This window comes from Somniosus microcephalus, chromosome 4 (assembly GCF_052327205.1).
Source record: "Somniosus microcephalus isolate GS21.2 chromosome 4, FLI_Smic_1.0, whole genome shotgun sequence".
Taxonomy (NCBI): domain Eukaryota; kingdom Metazoa; phylum Chordata; class Chondrichthyes; order Squaliformes; family Somniosidae; genus Somniosus; species Somniosus microcephalus.
Window position 1 is genome coordinate 133,604,082 of NC_140990.1, and position 18,490 is coordinate 133,622,571.

An 18,490-nucleotide genomic window follows, 5' to 3' on the forward strand; every position below is an offset into this window, starting at 1 on the left:
GCCGAGGAACCTTGATGTGTGGATCCAGAGTGGTGATTCCACCCAAACTCCAGGATAAAGTGCTAAAGGAGCTTCACGAGGGACATCTGGGTGGAGTGAAAATGAAGAACCTAGCTAGGGCGTTTGTATGGTGGCCAGGTATCGATGGAGACATCGAAGACATGACCAAGAGCTGCCTAGGATGCCAGAAGGTCCAAAATGCTCCGCCACAGGCCCCTCTACATCCATGGGAGTGGCCCTCATCTCCCTGGCAAAGGGTGCACATCGACTTTGCTGGTCCATTTATGGACTCAATGTTCTTAATCGCAGTTGATGCACACTCCAAGTGGCCGGAGGTAATAAAGATGTCCTCCACCATCACGGAAAAAACCATCACAGTATTAAGGACCATATTTGCCAGGAATGGGCTGCCGGAACAGATATGTTCTGATAATGGACCGCAATTTGTGTCCGAAGAATTCAGAAAGTTCTTAAAGAACAATGGGGTAAAGCACTACACGTCCGCCCCATACCATCCCGCCACCAATGGATTGGCTGAAAGGTTTGTCCAGACCTTCAAGAAGGCCATCAAGGCCATGGGTAATGAAGACATAAAACTTCAGCACAAGGTGGATAACTTCTTATTTGCATATAGGAATGCAACGCATATGGTTACTAACCAAACTCCCGCCATGAGGTTCTACAATAGAAACCTAAGATGCCGGCTGGATTTGGTCAAGCCCAACATCTGAAGGGACGTGGAGAACCGGCAGTTTCAGGGCATGAATGAAAGGCCAACTGGGGCCTTCCAGATAGGCCAACCGGTTTTGGCCCGGGACTACCGTACCGAGAAATGGCAGCCTGGAACTATCTGCACACGATTAGGACCACTGATGTATACCGTGGACATCGGAGACAGCATAATAAGGTGCCATGCTGACCAAATCATCAAGTCATCTGAAAAGGGACAACCTACACCACCACTCTATACATCTAACGATGAAGTAGAGATACCCATATCTACCTCTGATCCGGTGATACTGGAGCCCGATGAACCCAACACTGGCCTTCAAGCCGAATCAGCCTTGCCAGAAGAACCTACTACACCACCAGATACTACTACACCCCCGAGGCGTTATCCGGACCGAGTCAGGAAGCCTCCTGAGTGACTAACTTATAATTAATTAATACAGCAATGTATAATATTTTGCATATAACATGTAATAAATAATTACTTAAAATATGATGTAGTAGTTAGCTAGAAGGGGAGGAATTTTGGTGTATGTGCCTTTAAGAGCAATTATGGTGTATGTGCCTTTAAGAGCCCCAGGTGTGTGTAATGCCGGTAATTGCCACTTGGGCTATATAAGCCTGTGTATTGTGTATATCCTTTAGAAACCCCCCCCCCCAGACTTGCTTAGTAAATACCTATGAACCAACTCCTGTCTTCAGTGTCTTTATCTACACACGGACACTACAATAAGGATTGCTGATTCAAGGACCAAGTGTGCAGACAGTGTGGAAAAGTAGGACACATAGCAAGAGTCTGCAGGTCGGAAAAGAAAACCAGCAGCAAGAAATCTCCACAGGAGAAGTACAAGAAGGTACATAAGGTGATGGAGAGTAGTTCAGATGAACAGAAAAGGGGTACACACTGCGGAAGCAAGGAGCTGGGTTGTCTGACACGACATAATGTGATCAAAACAGAGGATCACCAAACTATCTGGGTCACGCTCAAGATAGCCGGAGTCCAAGTGAAAATGGAATTGGACACAGGATCAGCCCTAACAGTCATAAACCGAAGGGACTACAAGCGGCTATTCTCACATATACCCTTGAGAGATACAGAGATTGTCTTGAAGACGTACACGGGGCAAAAAGTCTACACCAAAGGAAAAACAAGGGTGAACGTTATATATATCATCCAGAAGAGAACAGCTGTCAGTATGCCAGGGGACCTTGATGTGTGGATCCCGAGTGGTAATTCCACCCAAGTTAAGGGAGAGAGTGCTCAATGAGCTTCACGAAGGCCACCTGGGAGGGGTGAAAATGATAAGCCTTGCTAGGGCTTATGTGTGGTGGCCGGGGATCGATCAGCAAATCGAGGACCTGACAAAGAGCTGCTCAGGATGCCAGAAGGTCCAAAATGCACCACCACATGCCCCTCTACATCCATGGGAGTGGCCCTCATCTCCATGGCAACGGGTGCATATTGATTTTGCTGGTCCATTCATGGACTCAATGTTTTTAATAGCCGTGGATGCGCACTCGAAATGGCCTGAGGTGATCAAAATGCCCTCCACCACCACGGAGACAACTGTTGCAGTCCTACGGACCATATTTGCCAGGAACAGCTTGCCAGAGCAGATTTGCTCTGATAACGGACCACAATTTGTGTCCGAGGAGTTTCGAAGATTTATGAAGAGGAATGGGGTAAAGCATTACACATCCGCCCCGTATCATCCAGCCACAAATGGATTGGCTGAGAGGTTCATGCAAGCCTTTAAGAAAGCAGTAAGGGCCATGTGCGATGACGACATTCCACTGCAGCACAAGGTGGACAATTTCCTGTTAGCCTACAGAAATGCAACACATGCAGTCACCAACCAGACCCCGGCCATGATGTTCTTTAACCGAAGGTTGAGGTCTCGTATGGATTTGCTCAGACCAAATGTACGAAGAGATGTTGAGAATAAGCAATTCCAGCACATCAATGAGAAGCCGACAAGGAGCTTCAATGTAGGGCAACCAGTCTTGGCCCGCGACTACCAAACAGAGAAAAGGTAACCAGGAATGATATGCACACAGCAGGGGCCACTAATGTACACAGTGGATGTTGGGGAGAACATTGTGAGACGCCATGTTGACCAGATCCTAGAGTCACAGGAACAAGTCAACTCCATGTCTCGCGTACCTGGCGATGAACCCGACGTACAGGTAGCATCTACCCCAGAAACAGTAGCATCGGAAGCTGATGAACCAACCGACGACAGGGGGCCAGAATCGCCTCCGCACCAAGAGCAAGACACTCAGGAGAGGCGCTATCCAGAAAGGATCAGGAAGCCGCCCCAAAGACTGAATTTATAAATGGACTATTTTCAGTTAATGTTGCATGTTAAAAGTGTTAACTGTTAAATGAATGTTATGGTATTGTTAATCGAAAAAGGGAGGAATTGTTGTGTATGTACCTTTAAGGGGAGAACTACTTTTTACAGCTGCTGTATACTGTAGTACCGGCAGTGACCACTCCTGCATATAAACCCTGAGTAGGGATCTGTACTGTTAGTTTTTAGAGCAACCCTCATCCAGTAAACACCTGTTGATTGTTCCTCTGCAGTCTCTGTCGATTTATTGAAGGACACCATACATCAAGATTCACGGATTTAAAAAGTTCCATACTCACTGGACCCCCTCCTCCCCTGAAGCTGGAGACACTGGCTGGGTTCAGTTCTATACTCACTGGTTCCCCTCCCTCTCCTCCCCTGAAGGTGCTGAATCTGGCTGTATTCAGTTCTACATTCACTGGTTCCCCTCCCTCTCGTCCCCTGAAGGTGCTGACTCTGGCTGGGTTCAGTTCTACACTCACTGGTTTCCCTCCCTCTCGTTCCCTGAAGGAGGTGACTCTGGCTGGGGTCAGTTCTACACTCACTGGTTCCGCTGCCTCTCCTCCCCTGAAAGTGCTGACTCTGGCTGGGTTCAGTTCTACACTCACTGGTTCCCCTCCCTCTCCTCCCCTGAAGGGGCTGACTCTGGCTGGGTTCAGTTCTACACTCACTGGATCCCCTCACTCTCCTCCCATGAAGGTGCTGATTCTGGCTGGGTTCAGTTCAAATCTCACTGGTTCTCCTCCCTCTCCTCCCCTGAAGATGGTGATTCTGGCTGGGTTCAGTTCAACACTCACTGGTTCTCCTCCCTCAACTCCCCTGAAGGTGTGGAATCTGGCTGGGTTCAGTTCTAAACGCATTGGTTCCCCTCACTCTCCTCCCCTGAAGGTGCTGACTCTGGCTGGGTTCAGTTCTACACTCACTGGATCCCCTCCCTCTCCTCCCCTGAAGGTGCTGAATCTGGCTGGGTTCAGTTCAAATCTCGCTGGTTCTCCTCCCTCTCCTCCCCTGAAGGTGCTGATTCTGGCTGGGTTCAGTTCAGCACTCACTGTTTCTCCTCCCTCAACTCCCCTGAAGGTGTGGAATCTGGCTGGGTTCAGTTCTAAACGCACTGGTTCCCCTCACTCTCCTCCCCTGAAGGTGCTGACTCTGGCTGGGTTCAGTTCTACACTCACTGGTTCCCCTCCCTCTCCTCCCCTGAAGGTGCTGACTCTGGCTGGGTTCAGTTCAACACTCACTGGTGCCCCACCCCTGAAGCTGCTAAATCTGGCTGGGTTCATTTCTAAACGCACTGGTTCCCCTCACTCTCCTCCCCTGAAGGTGCTGACTCTGGCTGGGTTCTGTTCTACACTCACTGGTTCCCCTCCCTCTCCTCCCCTGAAGGTGCTGACTCTGGCTGGGTTCAGTTCTAAACGCACTGGTTCCCCTCCCTCTTTCCCCTGAAGATGCTGAATCTGGCTGGGTTCAGTTCTAAACGCACTGGTTCCCCTCACTCTCCTCCCCTGAAGGGGCTGACTCTGGCTGGGTTCAGTTCTAAACGCACTGGTTCCCCTCCCTCTCCTCCCCTGAAGGTGCCGACTCTGGCTGGGATCATTTCTACACTCTCGCGTTCCCCTCCCTCTCCTCCACTGAAGGTGCTGACTCCGGCTGGGTTCAGTTCCACACTCACGGGTTCTCCTCCCTCTCCTCCCCTGAAGGTGTTGACTCTGGCTGTATTCAGTTCTACACTCACTGGTTCCCCTCCCTCTCCTCCCCTGAAGGTGCTGACTCTAGCTGGGTCCAGTTCAACACTCACTGGTTCCCCTCCCTCTCCTCCCCTGAAGGTGTTGACTCTGGCTGTATTCAGTTCTACATTCACTGGTTCCCCTCCCTCTCGTCCCCTTAAGGTGCTGACTCTGGCTGGGTTCAGTTCCACACTCACGGGTTCTCCTCCCCTGAAGGTGCTGACTCTGGCTGGGTTCAGTTCCACACTCACGGGTTCTCCTCCCCTGAAGGTGCTGACTCTGGCTGGGTTCAGTTCTACACTCACTGGTTCCCCTCCCTCTCCTTCCCTGAAGGTGCTGAGTCTGGCTGGGTTCAGTGCTACACTCACTGGTTCCCCATCCCTCTCCTCCCCTGAAGGTGCTGATTCTGACTGGGTTCAATTCTACACTCACTGGTTCCCCGCCCTCTCCTCCGCTGAAGGTGCTGACTCTGGCTGGGTTCAGTTCTACACTCACTGGTTCCCCTCCCTCTCCTCCCCTGAAGGTGCTGAAACTGGCTGGGTTCAGTTCAATACTCAATCGTGCCCCTCCCCTGAAGGTGCTGACTGTGGCTGGGTTCAGTTCAACACTCACTGGTTCCCCATCCCTCTCCTCCCCTGAAGGTGCTGATTCTGCCTGGGTTCAGTTCCATACTCACTGGTCCCCCTCCTCCCCTGAAGCTGCTGGCGCTGGCTGGGTTCAGTTCTACACTCACTGGTTCCCCTCCCTCTCCTCCCCTGAAGGAGCACTGCAGCCTTCCGGACTCAATATCGAGTTCAACAATTTCAGATCATAAGCTCGGCCCCCATTTCATTTTCTCTTGTAATTGTTCCACTCCTTTCGCCCCCCCCACCCTTTCCTTTTGTTTCTCTCTCACACCTGGCAGCTATCCTTTGCCCTGCCAGTACACTTTACACCTAATCCTAGCCTATTACCATCTCGTCTAGCTTCTAATCTCTTTTACTTCTTTTGTTTCTTTTATTCTTTTGTCCGATCGCAGCCCTGCCTCCGATCTAGTTTCTTTTCTTTCCAGTTTTGAAGAAGGGTCCAACCCAAAACGTCAACTCAAATTTCTCTCCACGGATGTTGCCTGACCTGCTGAGTTTTTCCAGCATTTTCTGTTGTTATTTCGGATTTCCAACATCTGCAGTATTTTGCTATCTGACTCTGGCAGGGTTCAGTTCTCAACACTCACTGGTTCCCTTTCCTCTTCCTCCATTAAAGTGCTGATTCTGGCTGGGTTCAGTTAAACACTCACTGGTCCCCCTCCCTCTCCGCCCCTGAAGGTGCTGACTCTTTCTGGGTTCAGTTCTACACTCATTGGTTCCCCTCACTCTCCACCCCTGAAGGTGCAGACTCTGTCTGGGTTCAGTTCCATACTCACTGGTTCCCCTCACTCTCCACCCCTGAAGGTGATAACTCTGGCTGGGTTCAGTTCCACACTCACTGGTTCCCCTCCCTCTTCACCCCTGAAGGTGCTGACTCTGGCTGGGTTCAGTTCTTCACTCACTGGTTCCCCTCCCCTGAAGATGCTAACTCTGGCTGGGTTCAGGTCAACACTCATTGGTTCCCCTCCTCTAAAGATGCTAACCCTGGCTGGGTTCAGGTCAACACTCACTGGTTTCCCCTGCCTCTTTTCCACTGAAGGTGCTGACCCTGGCTGGGTTCAGTTCTGCATTCACTGGTTTCCCCTGCCTCTTTTGCACTGAAGGTGCTGACTCTGGCTGGGTTCAGTTCTGCATTCACTGGTTCCCCTCCCTCTTGTCCCCTGAAAGTGCTGAATCTGGCTGGGGTCCATTATACACTCACTGGTTCCCCTCCCTCTCCTCCCCTGAAGGTGCTGACTCTGACTTTGTTCAGTTCTACACTCACTGGTTTCCCTCTCTCTCCTCCCCTGAATGTGCTGATTTTGGCTGGGTTCAGTTCACTCACTGGGACCCTGACGACTTTACAAAGATGGCCGTGCATGCGTTTCACCGCACAATGAAGGAATGGCGATGCACACCCCTCAGTTGGCCTGTACAAAGATGGCGGCCAGTAACCCCGGACTTTTTCCGAGCACCGGAGCTGCAACCGCGGATCCTGTAGTTTATTATTTGGGGTTTGTGGCCTACACCAAGTGTTTATGAGGCCCACCCACCTGGTGCGTTACCTCCCTGCGCCCCGCTGATTCGTAATCGGCGCAAAACCGCGTAACCGATCCGCTTCCAGCTCTCGCACGGCTCTGATCACAGTGACACTGCGCATGCTCCATACGCAGGCAGGTACTGCACCTGCGCACCGGGCTCCTCCAGCACATTGTCCCTCACGGGTCATGCTGGGAAACAGCCTCGCCATTGAAAGTATCAATTAGTGAACTGAGAATGAGTTTCTGTGATCCCATTGAGAGACAATTCATCAATAATTCACACAGAAACCCAAGTGCATGGGCACTCTGCCATGGTTCAGTCCTGCATGTGAATGTAAGAAGTCACACAACACCAGGTTATAGTCCAACAGTTTTATTTGAAATCACAAGCTTTCCGAGCGCTGCTCCTTCGTCAGGTGAAGTGGAGAGATGCCTATAGACACAGATTACATAGTCAGAGAATAATGCCAGATGATTACAGGTAATCTTTCTAACTGCCATTTATCACACCTCGGCAGAGAGATAATCACAGCAATCAAAGGTGTGAATGGTGTCCAAACAGGTCAGTCAGGAAAACATTACATCAAAGAACATTGAGGTGGGGTCACAAGGGGTAAAATGTTGCAGATGCTGGGGTCTGTATGATAAACAAAAAACAGACAAAAAACATTTCCTTTGCTGGAAATCACAGCAGGTCCGGCCAACAAGAGAGAACAAGCCAATGACGACTCGAGTCTGGATGACCCTACGTCAGGTGGGGTTACATGTAGCGTGACATGAACCCAAGATCCTGGTTGAGGCCGTCCTTATGAGTGCGGTACTTGGCTATCAGTTTCTGCTCTATGATTTTGCGTTTCGTGTGTCTCGAAGGCTGCCTTGGAGAATGCTTACCCGAAGATCGGAGGCTGAGTGTCCTTGACTGCTGAAGAGATCCCCGACTGGGAGGGAACACTCCTGCCTGGCAATTGTTGCGCGGTGTCCATTCATCCGTTGTCGAAGTGTCTGCATGGTGTTGTCGAAGTGTCTGCATGATCTTGCCGATGTACCATGCTCCGGGGCAGACCCCAGCATCTGCAACATTTTACCCCTTGTGACCCCACCTCATTGTTCTTTGATGTAATGTTTTCCTGACTGACCTGTTTGGACACCATTCACACCTTTGATTGCTGTGATTATCTCTCTGCCGAGGTGTGATAAATGGCAGTTAGAAAGATTACCTGCAATCATCTGGCATTATTCTCTGACTATATAATCTGTGTCTATAGGCATCTCTCCACTTCACCTGATGAAGGAGCAGCGCTCTGAAAGCTTGTGATTTCAAATAAAACTGTTGGACTATAACCTGGTGTTGTGTGACTTCTTACATTTGTCCACCCCAGTCCAACACCGGCATCTCCACACCATGGTCACATATGAACTCACTGGAGTCTCAGCAGGTGGGGTGAATTTCTTCCCACACACTGGATATTGAAACTGCCTCTCTCCAGTGTCAATGCGCTGATCGTGCATCGGCTGCTTTGAACTTTGAAAGCTTTTCTCACAGTCAGAGTATTTACAGCAACTGTTCTCAATCTGGACACGCTGGGGTGTCAACAGGTGGGGCAATGGAGTGAATCCCTTCGCACATGTGAAATATCTAAATGGTCTCTCTCCAGTGTGACTGTGCTGGTGTGTCAGTAAATGGGATGATCAATTGAATCACTTTCCACATACAGAGCAGGGAATGGATACTCCCCATTGTGAACAAGCGAGTTTGTCAGTTGGTGAGATGAGCGAGTGAATCTCTTTCCACGCTCAGCTGGTGAATGGCCTCTCCCCAGTGTGATTGTATCCATGAATTTCCACCACAGATGAGCAACTGAATGCAATCCTACAGCCCCCACATTTACACCCTTGATTCAGGTGGGTGCACAAGTGTCACAGGCTAGACAATTTATTAAAGGTGGATCCACCCACAGAACACGTGTCCTGTTTCTCCCCACTGTGATTGGTGTTCTACCCTTTTATATCCAAAGGCTGATGATATTTAGGTCCTGATGAATCGAGTGACTCTGTCGGATCTTGACACAATGTTTGGTTTGAGTTTCCCTGCTGCAGATCCTCCCCTTCTAATATGCTGCAAATGGTAGTTACACAAGTTGTTACTTTAAATACAGGATAAAAATTCAGAACAGACAATTCTAGATTCTACAGAACATTCTGCCTCCTCCTGTCCCTCCTAAACTGTAAATTCCCCATTCTACACACTCTCCCTCCATCCTTACTGTCTACAAACAACATTCATTGCACAACCTGGGATTTTGTTTCTCCCCTTTGCTCCAAAAATTTCTGAATCTGGCTGGGTGCAATTCCACAGACATTATTTAACCTCTAGTGCCTCACCATCAGCCGACTCTGATTCTCAGCAGGATTTCCACTGTGGTAGGCATCAGAGCCGTCCAATCCTGCCCTCAATTAACATCCATACACTTCCCAGTTGAGGTCACTGGATCAGCAGCAAGTGCAGTGGCACTGGCTGATTTTTACACTTAGCCCAGTGGCACTGAGGCCAATTATAACCCCTGAACTGCTGCCTTGGCTGAAAGCAACTAACAGACCAGATTAAGGATAGAACTTGGTTGCCTTCCCAGTCAGTAGTGCAGAGTGTTTTGAAGTGAGGGAGGTGGCGGGGTGCAGGAGAGAGTTAGAACAGAATATTTTGAAACAAATGTTATTCCATCTTTAAAGGAAAGCTTTGGCACACTGCAAAATTCTGAAATCTTTGAAAATTAACCAAGCAAGTTAAATGGATCGTCAAAAAACAGTGAGACATTGTAGAAAGACTCAAGGCACTGAAATAGACAGCTTTACAATCACTGTACAGAAGGGAGCAACTGTTAATGGGAACTCTCTTAGTGAAGTCTGCTGGCACTCCAAGATAAATGAGACTGTCCCTTTAAATATAAATGCACAGAGAAAGGGGAGTCCCTGTCCCTTTAAATTTCTGCCCCATTCCACAGGCAGTGGGAGGAGGAACAACGCGTGGTCTCTTTATAACCTAACCCAGTTGGCCATGCGCGGGGACCCGCACTGTGTGGGGGAGAGGCCTTGGGAACCCGCTGTATGTGTGGACTACTTACACTGAGACACCAATTCCAGGGACCATTTACACTGAGTCTATAAATGAGAATCAGGGAGCCTCAGTATGGAGAATGGTCATGGTGGTGAAACTATCTCTAGTGAGTGCAGGTAATGCATGATGGTGGAATCAGATGGTTACTGGTGGGGCCTGGTGATATTTGAAACAATTATCTCGAATAAAGAAATTTGCAAAGGATGTTAATAACAACAGATTAAATCAAAGAGACCATCAAAATCAGCAATGACAATTACAAAGATCAGAACATTTCAAAGGCTATCACATGAAGTATGTGTGGAGGAGTATTTACTTAATCGGATCCAAAAAGGGTTAAATGGTATAGGAAATAACAGATTTCAAATCTTATGCAAGATAGTTCTATAAAAGGGTGGTTCAAAGGAAGTTCAGATGAGTGAGACACTCCACAAGACATGTACTCAAACGGAACAGGTTTGGGGTTTGATGTGGTACAAGGCAAACTAGGTGAGAAGTGATATATATTAGAGTAAGGAAAGGCCAATAAATGGAACAGTCGGCAACAGGACATCTCCTTTTATCATGGAGAAATCAAATAGTCTAACATAATATTTGTTATATACAAAGCTGATTTATTCAATATTTATACAGAATATTAATCTCCAGCCCAGGTATAGGGGTTAGAAAGATCAACAGAAACAAACTATAACTGCCAAAATGATCATGGTTCAGTGCTCAATGCATTCCCAGTAAATCCTGTTCCATTCACTAATGCGGCTTTTAAATGGCGGAGCTTTTACCCAGCAGTCCACGCGGGGGAGAAAGTGCCGCACACAGACTACAGGAGCCTAGTGCGCAGGCGCAGGAGCCGCCTGGGTTTGACGCATGCGCGGTGCGTATAACGACAAAGACGGTAGTTACAGAGCAGTTCTGCATCAATCGGTGAGAAACGGCCCGACGGAGCGGAGTAATGGACCGGCGGGTGGGCGGGGAGGTTTCATTAACAACTGCTGAAGGCCGCAAGCCCTGAATAATAATCTAAAGGTCCCGCGTTTGCTGCTTCGGGGCTTTTCCCGGTCGCAGGCCCAGGATAACGGCCACCATCTTGATTCAGTGAGTAGCAAAGCACATGCGCGATCATCTTGGCGCAGGAATTAAGAGTGGGCGGGGCTTCAATGAGTGTTGCCAACCGGGTCCCAGTGCCCGGTAGAGTAAACAGATATCTCACCATCTCTCTTGAACGCGCTGGTAAAAGCAGAGCACATGGTGAACATCCCACACAATTGTAACAGAAGAGCCCAGAGCCGGGCTTCAATTCTACAGTTTCCTGTCACTTTAATTCACCTTTCAATCCCACTCTGATCTCTCTGTCCTCGGCTTATTACATTGTTCCAATGAAGCTGAACGTAAGCTCGAGGAACAGCACCTCATCTTTCGATTAGGCACTTTACAGCCTTCCGGACTCAAAATAGAGTTCAACAATTTCGGGCAATTACCCTGCCTCCATTTTTCATGCTGTATGATTTTGCCATTCCCATTTGCAACATTTTATCTTTCCTGCCTCTTACATAAGCACAATATGTTCTTTCAATTCCTTTCTCCCCTCCTAAAACACCCCCTGTCTCTGCACCTGCTTAATATCTGTTACATCACCAGCTTTTTCCAGTTCTGATGAAGGGTCCCAGACCTGAAATGTTAACTCTGTTTCTCTCTCCACGGATGCTGCCTGGCCTGCTGAGTATTTCCAGCATTTTCTGTTATTTCCCATTCTACAGTCCCAGGGATAGAATCCCCTTGTACAGTCCCAGGGCTAGAATCCCCATGTACAGTCCCAGGGATAGAATCCCCATGTACAGTCCCAGGGCTGGAATCCCCATGTACAGTCCCAGGGATAGAATCCCCATGTACAGTCCCAGGGCTGGAATCGCCATGTACAGTCCCAGGGATAGAATCCCCATGTACAGTCCCAGGGCTGGAATCGCCATGTACAGTCCCAGGGATAGAATCCCCATGTACAGTCCTAGGGCTGGAATCCCCATGTACAGTCCCAGGGCTGGAATCCCCATGTACAGTCCCAGGGTTGGAATCCCCATGTACAGTCCCAGGGTTGGAATCCCCATGTACAGTCCCAGGGTTAGAATTCCCATGTACAGTCCCAGGGTTGGAATCCCCATGTACAGTCCCAGGGTTGGAATCCCCTTGTACAGTCCCAGGGTTGGAATCCCAATGTTCACTCCCAGTGTTGGAATCCCCATGTACAGTCCCAGGGTTGCAATCCCCATGTACAGTCCCAGGGTTGCAATCCCCATGCACAGTCCCAGGGTTAGAATCCCCATGTACAGTCCCAGGGTTAGAATCCCCATGTACAGTCCCAGGGTTGGAATCCCCATGTACAGTCGCAGGGTTGCAATCCCCATGTACAGTCCCAGGGTTGCAATCCCGACGTTCAGTCCCAGGGTTAGAATCCCCATGTACAGTCCCAGGGTTAGAATCCACTTGTACATCCCAGGGTTAGAATCCCCATGTACAGTCCCAGGGCTGGAATCCACATATACAGTCCCAGGGTTGCAATCCCCATGTACAGTCCCAGGGTTGCAATCCCCATGTTCAGTCCCAGGGTTAGAATCCCCATGTACTGTCCCGGGGTTGGAATCCCCATGTACAGTCCCAGGGTTAGAATCCCCACGTACAGTCCCTGGGTTGGAATCCCCATGTACAGTCCCAGGTTTGGAATCCCCATGTACAGTCCCTGGGTTGGAATCCCCATGTACAGTCCCAGGGTTGGAATCCCCATGTACAGTCCCAGGGTTAGAATCCCCACGTACAGTCCCTGGGTTGGAATCCCCATGTACAGTCCCATGGTTAGAATCCCCATGTACAGTCCCAGGTTTGGAATCCCCATGTACAGTCCCTGGGTTGGAATCCCCTTGTACAGTCCCTGGGTTGGAATCCCCTTGTACAGTCCCTGGGTTGGAATCCCCATGTACAGTCCCATGGTTAGAATCCCCATGTACAGTCCCAGGGCTGGAATCCCCATGTACATTCCCAGGGCTGGAATCCCCATGTACAATCCCAGGGCTGGAATCCCCATGTACAGTCCCAGGGCTGGAATCCCCATGTACAGTCCCAGGGCTGGAATCCCCATGTACAGTCCCAGGGTTGGAATCCCCATGTACAGTCCCAGGGTTGGAATCCCCATGTACAGTCCCAGGGTTGGAATCCCCATGTACAGTCCCAGGGCTGGAATCCCCATGTACAGTCCCAGGGTTAGAATCTGTGCGCCTATACTGAAGGTGCTGTGTGATGGTGGGGTCTGGCCCCAGTCACTGTTTCTCCTCTAGTACCTTGCCGAGTGGTAAATCTGAGCTGTGAGCCTATACTGAAGGTGCTGTGTGATGGTGGGGTTCGGGTCCAGTCAATGTTTACTAGTCGGGTACAGCTAGGATCAGTGCTTGGGCCTCAGCTATTTCCAATCTGTATCAATGACTATGAAGAGAGGATCGAGTGTAATGTATCCAAGTTTGCTGACGATACAAAGCTAGGTGGAACAGTAAGCTGTGAGGAAGACACAAAGAGCCTGCAAAGGGATATAGACAGGTTAAGGGAGTGGACAAGAACGTGGCAGATGGAGTATAATGTGGAGAAATGTGAAGTTATCCACTTTGGTGGGAAAAATAGAAAAGCAGAATATTTTTTAAATGGTGAGAGACTCGGAAGTGTTGGTATTCAGAGGGTCCTGCGTGTCCTTGTACACGAATCACAGAAAGTTAACATGCAGGTGCAGCAAGCAAATGGTAAGTTGGCCTTTATTATAAATGCATTGGGGTATAAGAGTAAAGAAATCTTACTGCAATTATATCGGGCCTTGGTGAGACCACACCTGGAGTACTGTGGACAGTTTTGGTATTCTCAGAATGCTGTTAGGTGAGGAGTTCCAGGATTTTCCCCCAGTGACGATGTAGGAACGGCGATATATGCCCAAGGCAGGATAGTGTGTGACTTGGAGTGGAACTGGGCGGTGATGGTGTTCCCATGCACCTGCTGCCCTTGTCCTTCTGGGTGGTGGAGGTCACCTGTTCGGCAGGTGCTGTCAAAGTTCTAGTTGAGTTGCAGACGTATAAAGTCACTCTCCTTCACCCCTGCCCCTCCCACCTCGCTCTCTCTCCTCCCATAGAGGCCAGAGTCTTGTGTAGGCCCAGACTGGGCGGCGGGTTCCCTTCCCTGAACATAAGAACATAAGAAATAGGAGCAGGAGTAGGCCAATCGGCCCCTCGAGCCTGCTCCGCCATTCAATAAGATCATGGCTGATCTGATCCTAACTGCCAATCTACTATCACAGAACCATCTCCTGAATCTAACAGAATTAGACACACGAAATAGGAGTAGGATCAGGCTACACGGCCCCTGGGCCCGCTCCGCTACCCACAGGGCCATGACCGATCCGATCCTAGACTCATGTCCAAATTCCTGCCCGCTCCCCGTAACCCTTAATTCCCTTTATTTCTAGGAAACTGTCTATTTCTGTTTTAAATTTATGTAATGATGTAGCTTCTACAGCTATTTGGGGCAGCATATTCCATGGACCTACCACCCTCTGAGTGAAGTAGTTCCTCCTCATCTCAGTTTTGAAAGAGCAGCCCCTTATTCTAAGACTATGCCCCCTAGTTCTAGTTTCACCCATCATCGGGAACATCCTCCCCGATCCAACCCCTTCACAATCTTATATGTTTCAATAAGATCGCCTCTCATTCTTTTGAACTCCAATGAGTAGAGTCCCAATCTACTCAAACTCTCCTCATATGTCCATCCCCTCATCCCCAGGATTAACCGAGTGAACCTTCTTTGTACTGACTCGAGAGCAAGTATGTCTTTTCTTAAGTATGGACACCAAAACTGTATGCAGTATTCCAGGTGCGGTCTCACCAATACCTTCTACAACTGAAGCAATACCTCCCTATTTTTATATTCTATCCCCCTAGCAATGAAAGCCAACATTCCATTGGCCTTCTTAATCACTTGCTGCACCTGCATACTAACCTTTTGAGTTTCGTGCACCAGGACCCCCAGATCCCTTTGTGCTTCAGTACTTTCCAGTTTCTTGCCATTAAGATAATAACTTGCTCTACGATTTTTCCTGCCAAAGTGCATAACCTCACACTTTCCAGTATTGTATTCCATCTGCCAAATCTCTGCCCACTTACTTAGCCTGTCTATGTCCCCTTGCAGGTTTTTTATGTCCTCCTCACTCACTACTTTCCCTCCCATCTTAGTATCATCTGCAAACTTTGATATGTTACACTCGGTCCCCTCCTCCAAATCGTTAATATAGATTGTAAAGAGTTGGGGACCCAGCACTGACCCCTGTGGAACACCACTAGTTACTGATTGTCAGTCAGAGAATGAACCATTTATCCCAACTCTCTGCCTTCTGTTAGATAGCCAATCCTCTATCCATGCCAGAATATTACCCCCAATCCCGTGATTTTTTATCTTAAGCAATAATCTTTTGTGTGGCACCTTGTCAAATGCCTTTTGGAAGTCCAAATACACTACGTCCACTGGTTCCCCTTTATCCACCCTATATGTTACTTCCTCAAAGAACTCCAGCAAATTTGTCAAACATGACTTCCCCTTCATAAAACCATGCTGACTTTGTCCTATTAAATTATGTTTATCCAAATGTCCTGTTACTGTCTCCTTAATAATGGACTCCAAAATTTTACCTACCACAGATGTTAGGCTAACCGATCTATAGTTTCCAGTCTTCTGTCTACTGCCCTTTTTAAATAAGGGTGTTACATTAGCAGTTTTCCAGTCTGCCGGGACCTATGCCAAGCCCAGGGAGTTTTGGAAAATTATTACCAATGCATCCACAATCCCTACCGCCACTTCCCTCAAGACCCTAGGATGTAAGCCATCAGGTCCAGGTGATTTATCCGCCTTGAGTCCCATTATTTTACCGAGTGATTTTGATCGTGTTTAGTTCCTCCCCCCCTATAGCCCCCTGTTTGTCCAGTTTTGGGATATTCTTAGTGTCCTCTACTGTAAAGACTGATACAAAATATTCATTCAGTGTTTTTGCCATCTCCATATTTCCCACCATTAATTTCCCGGTCTCATCCTCTAACTTTAGCCACCCTTTTTCTTTTTCTATAACTATAAAAACTCTTACTATCTGTTTTTATATTTTTTGCTAATTTACTTTCATAATCTATCTTCCCTTTCTTAATCAATCTTTTTGTTATTTTTTGCTGTCTTTTAAAGTTTTCCCAATCCTCGATCCTGCCACTAGATTTGGCTACCTTATATGCCCTTGTTTTTAGTCGAATACTATCCTTAATTTCTTTACTTAGCCACAGATGGCTGTCTTTTCTTTTACACCCTTTTCTTCTCAGTGGAATATATTTTTTTTGGAAGTTGCAAAATAACTCCTTAAATGTACACCACTGATCATGTATCGTCTTACCCTTTAATCTATTTTCCCAATCCACTCTACTCAATTCCGCTCTCATACCTTCATAGTCTCCTATATTCAAGCTTAGCACGCTTGTTTGAGATCCAACCTTCTCACCCTCTAATTGAATATGGAATTCAACCATGTTATGGTCACTCATTCCAAGGGGATCCTTTACTAGGACATTTTTAATTAATCCTGTCTCGTTACACAGGACCAGATCTAAGGTTGCTTGCCCCCTGGTCGGTTCATTTACATGCTGCTCAAGAAATCCATCCCTAATACACTCAATGAACTCATCCTCAAGGCAGCCCTGCCCAATTTGATTTGTCCAATTAATACGATAATTAAAATCCCCCATAATTATAGATGTTCCCTTATTACAAGCCTCAACTATTTCCTGATTGATACTCCGTCCAACAGAGTTGCAACTGTTCGGAGGCCTATAGACTACGCCCACTAGTGTTTTTTTCCCCTTATTATTCCTTATCTCCACCCAAACTGTTTCATTATCCTGATCTTTTGACCCAATATCATTTCTCTGTATTACAGTGATTCCTTCCTTTATTAACATAGCCACCCCACCTCCCCTTCCTTCCTGCCTGTCCTTCCTGATCATTAAATAACCTGGTATGTTTAATTCCCAGGCATTGTCACCCTGCAGCCATGTTTCTGTAATGGCCACAAGATCATACCCATATGTCGTTATTTGTGCCATTAACTCGTCTATTTTGTTACGAATGCTACGTGCATTCAGATAGCGAACTTTCAAATATGTTTTGTGACACTTCGTTCCTGCTTTTGCCCTTTTTATTACTTTAACTTTTACTCCATACCTTCTGCCCCTTCCTGACATGCTCTGGTTTTTAATTTCCCCACTGCTACCTAAGTCTATGACCTTCTCTGTTGTCATTTTTATTATTTGCTCTCTAGGACATTAGTGAACCAGTTGGGTTTTTACGACAATCCGGCAGCTTTCATGGTCACTTTTTTCTGGTGCCGGCGCCACAAATTCCCAGATTCATTCAGCTCAATTTCACAACCTGCCTTTGTGTTTTTTGTGGGTTCTCTCTCACCCTCCCTTTTTCCTGTTTCAAATTCATTTTACAGGGTGTTAGAAGGGGAGGATTTGCGGACGGGAAACTCAAACCAAACATCACTTCAAGATCTGACAGAGTTGCTCAATTCATCAGGACCTTTGAATATGGAAGCAGAAAGCACCGTTCAGAGCGGCGAGAAACTGTACACGTGTTCTGTGTGTGGACGAGGCTTCAGCCAATCCTCTAGCCTGTCGAGACACAAGCGCAGTCACACCGGGGAGAAACCGTGTAAATGTGGGGACTGTGGGAAGCGATTCAGCTACCCGTTTGAGCTCGAAACTCATCGACGCGTTCACACTGGAGAGAGGCCGTTCAGCTGCTCTGAGTGTGGGAAGGGATTCAAGAATTCATCTAACCTGCTGCAGCACTGGCAAGTTCACACTGATGAGAGACCTTTTGAATGCCTGGACTGCAGGAAGTGCTTTAAATATTCCGGGGAACTGACATGCCATCAACGTGTTCACACTGACGAGAGACCGTTCAGGTGCTCTCACTGCGGGACTGGGTTCAGGCAATCATCTCACCTCACTGCACACCAGCGCACTCACACTGGGGAGAGACCGTTCACCTGCTCCGAGTGTGGGAAGGGATTCACTCGGTCTTCCCACCTGCTGGAACACCAGCGAGTTCACACCGGGGAGAGGCCGTTCAGCTGCTCCGAGTGTGGGAAGGGATTCACTCGGTCTTCCAACCTGCTGAAACACCAGCGAGTTCACAAGTGACTGCAGGGGTTGGATTCTGATGTTATTGCTGCTGTTAATCACATCCTGGATTGAATCGTGTTCATTCTGACAGTTGGGGTTTGTTTCTGCTGCTGTTAATAACTCCGGTAACTGGGCTGAAGTTTAATATTCTGGATATATGTCAAATAAATCAGCTTAGCTTTAAA

At 48.1% G+C, this 18,490-nt stretch overlaps 1 protein-coding gene across 1 annotated transcript; it reads left to right on the forward strand.

Moving 5' to 3' along the window:
• The first annotated feature begins 10,933 nt into the window (after positions 1-10,933).
• Positions 10,934-18,490, forward strand: LOC147119798 (uncharacterized). The gene is made up of 2 exons (XM_085985263.1): positions 10,934-11,160; positions 17,612-18,490. Exon 2 carries the CDS (start codon positions 17,706-17,708, stop codon positions 18,321-18,323), a length of 618 nt encoding a protein of 205 aa, XP_085841389.1. The 5' UTR covers positions 10,934-11,160; positions 17,612-17,705; the 3' UTR covers positions 18,324-18,490.

Bases quoted from the DNA above. Each gene is read 5' to 3' on its own strand.
- LOC147119798 (XM_085985263.1), top strand. From the start codon at position 17,706: ATGGAAGCAGAAAGCACCGTTCAGAGCGGCGAGAAACTGTACACGTGT.